The sequence below is a fragment of the Rhinichthys klamathensis genome, unplaced genomic scaffold, assembly GCF_029890125.1.
Source record: "Rhinichthys klamathensis goyatoka isolate OS25496 unplaced genomic scaffold, OSU_Roscu_1.1 h1tg000041l_1, whole genome shotgun sequence".
Taxonomy (NCBI): Eukaryota; Metazoa; Chordata; class Actinopteri; order Cypriniformes; family Leuciscidae; genus Rhinichthys; species Rhinichthys klamathensis.
This window is the reverse complement of record NW_026606588.1, coordinates 267,501-277,500: the sequence shown is the minus strand read 5'-3', so window position 1 is coordinate 277,500 and position 10,000 is coordinate 267,501. Positions and strand designations below refer to the sequence as shown.

The window sequence follows — 10,000 nt, the reverse complement described above, 5'->3', positions numbered from 1 at the left end:
TTTTTGTTTAGTTATAGTTACTTGTAATATAATTAAATGTTTTGTTTAAAAAAAATTGGTTCTCTGTGTGTGTGTGTGTGTGTGTGTGTGTGTGTTTCTCACACTCGTCCTCCTGCAGGGAATGAACTTCATCGCAGGATATCTGATCATCATCAGTAAAGACGAGGAGACGTCCTTCTGGCTGATGGAGGCGCTACTGGGCAGAATCCTGCCAGGTGTGTGTGTGTGTGTGTGTGAGAGTGAGTGAGTGAGTGAGTGAGTGTGTGTATGTGAGTGAGTGAGTGTGAGTGTGTGTGTGTGAGAGTGAATGAGTGAGTGTGTGTGTGTTTGTGAGAGTGAGTGAGTGTGAGTGTGTTTGTGAGAGTGAGTGAGTGTGTGTGTGTGTGTTTGTGAGAGTGAGTGTGTGTGTGTGTGTGTGAGTGAGTGAGTGTGTGTGTTTGTGAGAGTGAGTGAGTGAGTGAGTGTGTGAGAGTGAGTGTGTGTGTGTGTGTGTGTGTGTGTGTGTTTGACGGTGTTCCTCACCCTCAGATTACTACGGTCCGGCTATGCTGGGTCTGAAGGCGGATCAGGAGGTTCTGGGAGAGCTGGTGCGGCTCAAGGTTCCGGCGGTCTGGCGGCTCATGCAGGATCACGGGGTCATGTGGTCTCTGGTGGTCTCACCCTGGTTCATCTGCCTGTTCATCGACGTCCTGCCCGTGGAGGTACGGGAGCGTGATCATGTGACCCGGCGATCATGTGACATGGCGATCATGTGACATGGCGATCATGTGACCCGGCGATCATGTGACATGGCTAACACGTGACCCGGTGATCGTGTGACCCCGGTGATCATGTGACCCGGTGATCATGTGACCCGCCGATCACGTGACCATGGTAATCATGTGACCCGGCAATCATGTGACCCTGGTGATCATGTGACCCGGCGATCACGTGACCTGGCAATCGTGTGACCCCGGTGATCATGTGACCCGCCGATCACGTGACCATGGTGATCATGTGACCCGGCAATCATGTGACCTGGTGATCATGTGACCCAGCGATCGTGTGACCCGTCGATCATGTGACCCAGCGGCTCCGCACTGACCCTCTGCTTCTGCCCCCGTCAGACGGTGCTCCGGATCTGGGACTGTCTGTTCTACGAGGGCTCGAAGATCCTGTTCCGTGTGGCTCTGACTCTGATCCGACGCCATCAGGACCTGATCCTGCAGGCCCAGAACCTGCCCGACGTCTGCGAGCGCTTCAAGCGCATCACCAGCGGAGCCTTGGTCCACGACTGCCACGCCTTCATGCAGGTGAAACTCCAGCCGCACGCTCACCCTTCACTCGCGCAGGGCCGGTTAGAGTAGCACCGAGAGCCGAGAAACTGAACACCCGTCGGCTACTCTCGGCCGGACTCGCTTGTCCCAGTCATGCTTATTCCAGTGCGCTTCTCACAATACACATCGATTCAAAGCAGTCAGCAGTGAGTGTGATCTACACACCCATCACACCTGGCCAGAAGTAGCGTTTCCGTAATGATGAAGGTCATGTGACTGAAACATCACTGAATAATTTCTGTTTTCCAGGCGATCTTCCTGGATCCCGGGAGTCTGTCCAAGTCCAGCGTGTCGAAGCTGCGCGAGAGCTGCCGCGCGCGGATCGTAGCCGGAGAATCCTGACTTACACACTCAAACATTCCCACTGTTAGCGTGCAGACGCTCACTCAGTAGTGCGCTAACAGACTCCATGAAGAGGTGTATTTTCTTACGTTTGTAGAACTGTGTGTATAGCTGTAGAATAATCACCGATGCTGGACTCGAGATGTCTTTAATGCTGAACCGCTCTCATTTCTTCTTAGTTTGAGACCAAGAATACTGTGAAATAAAACTGACTGTAAACCATCGGCGTGTCGTGAGCTGTGTGTGCTATAGTGAGAGTTGGACGTGTTTGGTCGCTCAATTCCTCTCAAGGCAAAGAAAAATCAAAATGGTGGACAAACAAAATGATGGAAAATTGGATCATCAGAATCGGCATAAACCAAGAAATGCAAGGACAGAGAAAACAAAATTTGGATACATTTTTTTCCCCCAAAAAATCTGTATATCTCTGGAACACTAGGGGGCGCTGTGCTCAAACTTCTCAGGTTCCTTCAAGACATGCTGTCGATGATCCATACCAAATTTTGTGCCGATATGTCAAGACATTTAGAAGATTTTGCAATTTATGACAAATTTCAAAATGGCCTCGGAATGCTCAAAATGCAAAATTTTAAGATACAGCCTCGATTAACCACATCACAACTTTTGAACAAAGATACATTTAAAAAACCTGTTCAGTCATTTCTGTTCAAATCGGTCCAAAGATCATCTGAGCCTATCTCGGTAAGAATTGGGCAAATTTAGCAGGAGTTGTTGTGAACTAACTGTACTTCTCAAAATGGCCGCTACTGTAGTGGGCGGAGTCTTAATGCGATCAGCGTGAGGATCTCATGTCTCTAGAACAAAGGGTTCATAGGGGAAAACCATTTGAAAGGTGAATTCTTGAACTGGTGGTGGCGCTGTAGAGTTAATCCTAGAAACCCCAGTTTCCCATTCCCCCAAAATGCCCATGATTTTCCGGCTCATAGACTCCCACTGGAGATGAAGAAGCCTCTCGCGACTAAATCAATGAGACTTTAAAACTGAAAATGTATCAAAATATTGATAAATACTATTCTAGCATATAATAATTCTAAAAGAACACTGTATATAATAATTTGAAGCATTAGTCTTATATTAACTAGGACCAATATTTAGATGTGGACTTAAACACACACTGTTGCATTCTGGGAGTCATCACTGTTATTATTAAACACAGACACAGAGTGCAAGTCATTATTTATTTATTAACCTCAAACCCTGATGCATAAAAATAATGAAACATTCGCTACAAAAGAAACCAGCAAACACGGCACTGGAGTCACATGACCCAATGACACGTCATGTGACCCATCAAGCTCACCATGATTAAGAACTCCAAAGCAGATCAAACCCATGAAACATGATCGTGTGCTTCATCATCATCGTCATCATCATCATCATCAGGATCTGTGTGTCATTCTGATGATGATGATGATGATGATGATGAAGACGACGTGCACTTTAAACACAGCGAAGAGTTTCTTATAAACATCCCAGAAAAGCACAACAGACTTTCAGACTCACATTCATGTTGAACAGGCACAGTCTCACAAATTCCCTTTTCACTCCAGCAACAAACTGACCCTTCATCATCATCATCAGTTACACTGACAGCTGCTGATCGTGTGTGTGTGTGTGTGTGTGGGGGGGGGATCATGGGTAATTCACCAGCGGCTCTATACAGGTTTCATGTTTCTATATAACTAAAACAGACAGAGAGTGAGACTGGCATTTAACGCCACCTGATATTAATAATTTATGTTTCTGTCTCACTCACACACACTTATATTTTCTATCCTCTACGCAAACCCCTTACAGAAACTTTATGCATTTCTACATTTGGAATAAAATGGTTCAGTATGTTTACCCATGTGACGGTGACAGTTGATGAGACCTGAACCCTGAACACACACACTACAGGATGAGCACATGTATGTAGTACACACACACACTTATGTAAATGCTATTATTTTTACATGAAGCCAATTAAAATGACTACAAACACAAAGAAAACATACATTAAAACTAACATTAAACAAGATTCATAACTGCTTTAAAATAGATTGCTCATTGTTAATGTTAGTTAATGCATTGACTGATGTCCACAGACGAGACCTTATTGTAAGTGTTGCCGAAAACATGAAACAGTTTTAGAACAAAAACATAATAAAATGAATGATTTTTCTAAAAGAGGACGAGTGAAGGTTTGCCAGACTCGTTTGATATGAACTGGCTGATCTCACTCGTGACCTCTGACCTAAAGCAATCATTATTTACACACACAGATTCTTTAATATAACGGCTTTAGAGAAACAAACTGAACAACAGAAAACGAGTCGCTGAGAGACAGACGACAGTCGCACACACACACACACACACACACACCAGTGTCCCCTGACCTCACAGCAAGGAAGAACCAGCTCTCGCTCACACACACACTCCTTCGGTCCAGCTGCAGCCAATCGCAGCCCAGACGGAGGATGATGATGATGATGATGAAGATCAGATGGTCTGGTACCCGGCGTGTGTTCTCTTCCTCCCGATCAGATACGCGATGAGGACGATCAGCACCAGCCCAGCCAGAGCCGCTCCAACGATGATGGGAATCAGCATGTTCTCCTGATCCAGACGACACTCCTCCGCTGTACACACACACACACAAAATGTCATTGCTCTGGAATACTTGATTGTGATTGGTCAGTGGCGTTATTCTATTTGATTTTGAATGTTACACACAGAACTGCAACATTAATGACGGTTTCAAACACAAGTCCACCATTGGTCAGTCAGACAGATGGCCCGCCCTAAACTCACGTGATTGGTTGAGTCAGAAGTTGTGTCACAGACTCTTTAGGAATCAAACTCACAGTGACTGACTGAACCATCATCCTTCCCTCGGGTCATTTAGACCTGAAACTATTTATTTATTTATTTTTAATTGAGTGTTCATCCGAGGGGTCCAAGACTCCAGGACTTGTCGCGCTTGAACCACAAGTGCACACACAATTTCTTTTTTAAAAGGATTCGAGGAGTTGTGGTTGAAGTTTTAAAAAAGTAACAAATCCTTCACTCTCGGGTCAATCTGACCCCCTTAGGAATGAGTGGAATGTTTCAGTACACACAGAAAAACCTAAAAATGCTAAAACTTTACCAATAAATGAGTGTATAATGTGTAGATGTGTGTGTGAGCGCACACTGAAGAGAAACTGGCTTTAGGACCCAGCGGAACAGCTCCTCTGCTCCATATAGAGCTATAAGCCCATCTAGAGGCATCAAATATCATGTGTTATTATTATATTCCACAAGAGGTCAAAGACTCCCAGTGTAAGATATTTAGAGCTGAATTAAAAGAGTTATGCATGAAATTGTGAGTTATTTTGAATCTAAGAATGTGAGGAATGTGCTTAATTTTTTTATTATTATTATATTATTATTTATATTATCATCTAGTAATTTAAAAGGTAAAAAAAAAATAATACTAAATATATTCTAAATGAAATAAAATAAGCTTTCTGAACAAATAAAGTAAGTATAATTGTATGTTCCCTCAGGGAAAGACGAGTTGCAGAGCGAGACTGGACAGGAGGCGTTGGGCAGCGGATCACATGACCCGGGTCAGTACCTGCAGAGAAGCGGCTCTCGGTGACGTTGAAGGGCTGGAGCTGCAGGCTGAAGGTGTTGATGGAGAAGCCGGGAACCACAGCGAGCGTCTGCTCAGCGCTGCACATGTAGGAGCGGCCCACGCTGCACTGCAGCAGCTCCAGAGAGACGTTACTCGCCTCGAACCGATCTGTCAAACCACCAGAACAACATCACACTTCATCAGCTGGGCTTTATCAGTCACAGACACTGATCATCCTTCGGAACAGCACATTTTTTAATATATATATATATATATATATATATATATATATATATATATATATATATATATATATATATATATATATATATATATATATATATATATATATATATATATATATATATATATATATATATATATATATATATATATATGGGGGGGGGGCAACTTTGCTTTTCATTTATTACTTAAAGCTCACTTGAAGTTCTTCGAGACCACATCAAACACTACTAGCATACTGATAAAGTTCAAGCATTATTAAAAACAAGTGGACAGTCAGTAATAAAATAAGAACAAATACACACATTACAAGCAGAGATTAACACTAAATAACAAAGTTGCAAAGTCTAATATTAGTATTCAGGTACAGAAATGAATAATTAAGCCTAAATGTAAAATAACACTCTTTGTTCACTGTAGAAATGAAATATAGTTTAATCTTTGTTAAAGCTGTATTGTGTTGTTTTATGAACATTAATGACACAGATGACAGCAGGAATATTAGGCTACTTTCACTTTAAGACTGAATAAACTGACACACATCCGGCTTCTTCCTCGACTCGTGAGAACACGTATAAAGAATTTGTAAAGGCCAGAATTTTTGGTTGATTATAAATTTAAATATAACTTTTTTCTGGACCAGTGGTGTTATAGTGAGGCTCTTTGTACATTTGAAAACAACTTAATCTTTACACCAACATTGGAATGATCTTGTATTTAGTATAATAGTGTATGTGGAACATCGCTGTCATGTGGATATTTATGCTGGTTTTTGTTTTATGAAAATTTATAATTGTGTATTTGTATGGATGATTGAGTGAAAACAATCTGCGGGAAACATGACGACAGCAGGACGTGACTGTGTGTGTGTGAGCGAGTGTCTGTGTGTGTGTCTGAAAGCCCTGACTGAAAGCACTAACACTGGAGTCTAGAGTCCTGTGGAGGGATCAGATGAAGTGTCTCTGTGTGTGTGTCAGTGTGTGTGTGTCAGTGTGTGTGTGTCAGTGTGTGTGTGTCAGTGTGTGTGTGTCAGTGTGTGTGTGTCAGTGTGTGTGTGTCAGTGTGTGTGTGTCAGTGTGTGTGTCAGTGTGTGTGTGTCAGTGTGTGTGTGTCTGTCTGTGTGTGTCTGTCTGTGTCTGTCTGTGTCTGTCTGTGTCTGTCTGTGTCTGTCTGTGTCTGTCTGTGTCTGTCTGTGTCTGTCTGTGTCTGTCTGTGTCTGTCTGTGTCTGTCTGTGTCTGTCTGTGTCTGTCTGTGTCTGTCTGTGTCTGTCTGTGTCTGTCTGTGTCTGTCTGTGTCTGTCTGTGTCTGTCTGTCTGTGTCTGTCTGTCTGTGTCTGTCTGTCTGTGTCTGTCTGTCTGTGTCTGTCTGTCTGTGTCTGTCTGTGTCTGTCTGTGTCTGTCTGTGTCTGTCTGTGTCTGTCTGTGTCTGTCTGTGTCTGTCTGTGTCTGTCTGTGTCTGTCTGTCTGTGTCTGTCTGTCTGTGTCTGTCTGTCTGTGTCTGTCTGTCTGTGTCTGTCTGTCTGTGTCTGTCTGTGTCTGTCTGTGTCTGTCTGTGTCTGTCTGTGTCTGTCTGTGTCTGTCTGTGTCTGTCTGTGTCTGTCTGTGTCTGTCTGTGTCTGTCTGTGTCTGTCTGTGTCTGTCTGTCTGTGTCTGTCTGTGTCTGTCTGTCTGTGTCTGTCTGTGTCTGTCTGTGTCTGTCTGTCTGTGTCTGTCTGTCTGTGTCTGTCTGTGTCTGTCTGTCTGTGTCTGTCTGTGTCTGTCTGTGTCTGTCTGTCTGTGTCTGTCTGTCTGTGTCTGTCTGTCTGTGTCTGTCTGTGTCTGTCTGTGTCTGTCTGTGTCTGTCTGTGTCTGTCTGTGTCTGTCTGTGTCTGTCTGTGTCTGTCTGTCTGAAAGCACTAATGCTGGAGTCTAGAGTCCTGTGGAGGGATCAGATGAAGTGTCTGTGTGTGTGTGTCAGTGTGTGTGTGTCTGTCTGTGTGTGTGTGTGTGTGTGTGTGTGTGTGTGTGTCTGTCTGTGTGTGTCTGTGTGTGTCTGAAAGCCCTGTCTGAAAGCACTAATGCTGGAGTCTAGAGTCCTGTGGAGGGATCAGATGAAGTGTCTGTGTGTGTGTGTCAGTGTGTGTGTGTCTGTCTGTGTCTGTCTGTGTGTGTGTGTGTGTCTGTGTGTGTGTGTCTGTGTGTGTCTGAAAGCCCTGTCTGAAAGCACTAATGCTGGAGTCTAGAGTCCTGTGGAGGGATCAGATGAAGTGTCTGTGTGTGTGTGTGTCAGTGTGTGTGTGTCTGTCTGTGTCTGTCTGTGTCTGTCTGTGTGTGTGTGTGTGTCTGTCTGTGTGTGTCTGTGTGTGTCTGAAAGCCCTGTCTGAAAGCACTAATGCTGGAGTCTAGAGTCCTGTGGAGGGATCAGATGAAGTGTCAGTGTGTGTCAGTGTGTGTGTGTCAGTGTGTGTGTGTCAGTCTGTGTGTGTCTGTCTGTGTGTGTCTGTCTGTGTGTGTCTGTGTGTGTCTGTGTGTGTGTCTGTCTGTGTGTGTCTGTCTGTGTGTGTCTGTCTGTGTGTGTCTGTCTGTGTGTGTCTGTCTGTGTGTGTCTGTCTGTGTGTGTCTGTCTGTGTGTGTCTGTCTGTGTGTGTCTGTCTGTGTGTGTCTGTCTGTGTGTGTCTGTCTGTGTGTGTCTGTCTGTGTGTGTCTGTCTGTGTGTGTCTGAAAGCACTAATGCTGGAGTCTAGAGTCCTGTGGAGGGATCAGATGAAGTGTCTGTGTGTGTGTGTCAGTGTGTGTGTGTCTGTCTGTGTCTGTCTGTGTCTGTCTGTGTGTGTGTGTGTCTGTCTGTCTGTGTCTGTGTGTGTCTGAAAGCCCTGTCTGAAAGCACTAATGCTGGAGTCTAGAGTCCTGTGGAGGGATCAGATGAAGTGTCTGTGTGTGTGTGTGTCAGTGTGTGTGTGTCTGTCTGTGTGTGTCTGTCTGTGTCTGTCTGTGTGTGTCTGTGTGTGTGTCTGTGTGTGTCTGAAAGCACTAATGCTGGAGTCTAGAGTCCTGTGGAGGGATCAGATGAAGTGTCTGTGTGTGTGTGTGTGTCAGTGTGTGTGTGTCTGTCTGTGTGTGTCTGTCTGTGTCTGTCTGTGTGTGTCTGTGTGTGTGTGTCTGTGTGTGTCTGTGTGTGTCTGAAAGCACTAATGCTGGAGTCTAGAGTCCTGTGGAGGGATCAGATGAAGTGTCTGTGTGTGTGTGTCTGTGTGTGTCTGTCTGTGTCTGTCTGTGTCTGTCTGTGTCTGTCTGTGTCTGTCTGTGTCTGTCTGTGTCTGTCTGTGTCTGTCTGTGTCTGTCTGTGTCTGTCTGTGTCTGTCTGTGTCTGTCTGTGTCTGTGTGTGTCTGTGTGTGTCTGTGTGTGTCTGTGTGTGTCTGAAAGCCCTGTCTGAAAGCACTAATGCTGGAGTCTAGAGTCCTGTGGAGGGATCAGATGAAGTGTCTGTGTGTGTGTGTGTGTGTGTGTGTCTGTGTGTGTGTGTGTGTGTGTGTGTGTGTGTGTGTGTGTCTGTCTGAAAGCCCTGACTGAACGCACTAACACTGGAGTCTAGAGTCCTGAACTCACTCACCCGTCATGTCAGACCAGAAGGCGGATATGTTGACAGCGCTCAGATGAAACTTCTGCGTGGTCGAGTTCTGCAGCGACACACGTCACATGATCAGAGGGAGGAAGAGTCACATGATCAGAGAGACACAATGTATTCGAGGAGTTTTGTGGTTGAAATTTAACCAAGTAACAAATCCTTCCCTCTCGGGTCGATCTGACCCCCTTAGGAATGAGTGGAATGCGAGGAATGCTTCAGTACACATAGACAAACCTAAACATGCTCAACATTCAAACTAAAAATGCTAAAACTTTACCAAAAAATGATTGTATAATGTTTATATGTGTATCTGAAAATAATATATATTATTGAGTTCTGCAGCGAAACACGAGACATGATGAGTCACATGACACAGGGAACAGAGAGAGCCTGACCAGTGTGAAGGTGAGCGCGAGGTCGGTCTGATCCTGGGTCAGCGTCAGGGTGGCGACCGTGACCCCGCACGACCCCGAGGCCCTGGTGCTGTTGGGCTGCAGGTTCACGACCTCACTGACGCTCTGTGGAGGGATCAGATGAAGCGTCAGCGGCGGGAAACATGACCACAGCAGGACGTGTGTGTGTGTGTGTGTGTGTGTGTGTGTGTGTGTGAGAGAGTGTGTGTGTCACCTGGTTCAGGGACTTTGAGAAGTGTGTGACGTTGAGCTGCAACCCCATCAGCGCCAGTAGACAGACGGTGCCGTTGCCGTTGGTAACGCTGTAGTTGCCCCGGTCCGGGGTGTGTGGGGGGGCGGGGGGGGCAGCTGTGGTTCTGGGTGTGTGTGTCGGGGCGACGGTTGTAGACGTCTGATCAGCACTGCAAACACTCTCTGCACAACACACACCTCAGCTTGATTACACAGGGCTTCAAATTA

The 10,000-nt window shown here is 45.3% G+C and overlaps 2 protein-coding genes across 3 annotated transcripts in view; one reads left to right on the top strand and one right to left on the bottom strand.

Annotated features, from left to right (window-relative positions):
- grtp1a (growth hormone regulated TBC protein 1a) overlaps positions 1-1,768 on the top strand; it is a 17,594-nt gene extending 15,826 nt beyond the window's left edge. For both annotated transcript variants that reach the window (XM_056246984.1, XM_056246985.1), the window contains 4 exons: positions 119-215; positions 529-701; positions 1,107-1,292; positions 1,566-1,768. In XM_056246984.1, the coding sequence (XP_056102959.1) occupies positions 119-215; positions 529-701; positions 1,107-1,292; positions 1,566-1,658 (549 nt within the window). In that variant the 3' untranslated portion in view covers positions 1,659-1,768. The remainder of the gene's footprint in view (positions 1-118; positions 216-528; positions 702-1,106; positions 1,293-1,565) is intronic.
- Positions 1,769-3,594: 1,826 nt separating this feature from the next.
- Positions 3,595-10,000, bottom strand: part of lamp1a (lysosomal associated membrane protein 1a) — an 18,962-nt gene continuing 12,556 nt past the window's right edge. The window contains exons 5-9 of the mRNA XM_056246983.1: positions 9,756-9,955; positions 9,524-9,646; positions 9,114-9,180; positions 5,281-5,448; positions 3,595-4,300 (exon numbers count right to left, since the gene is read on the bottom strand). Of these exons, the coding sequence (XP_056102958.1) occupies positions 4,161-4,300; positions 5,281-5,448; positions 9,114-9,180; positions 9,524-9,646; positions 9,756-9,955 (698 nt within the window). The 3' untranslated portion in view covers positions 3,595-4,160. The remainder of the gene's footprint in view (positions 4,301-5,280; positions 5,449-9,113; positions 9,181-9,523; positions 9,647-9,755; positions 9,956-10,000) is intronic.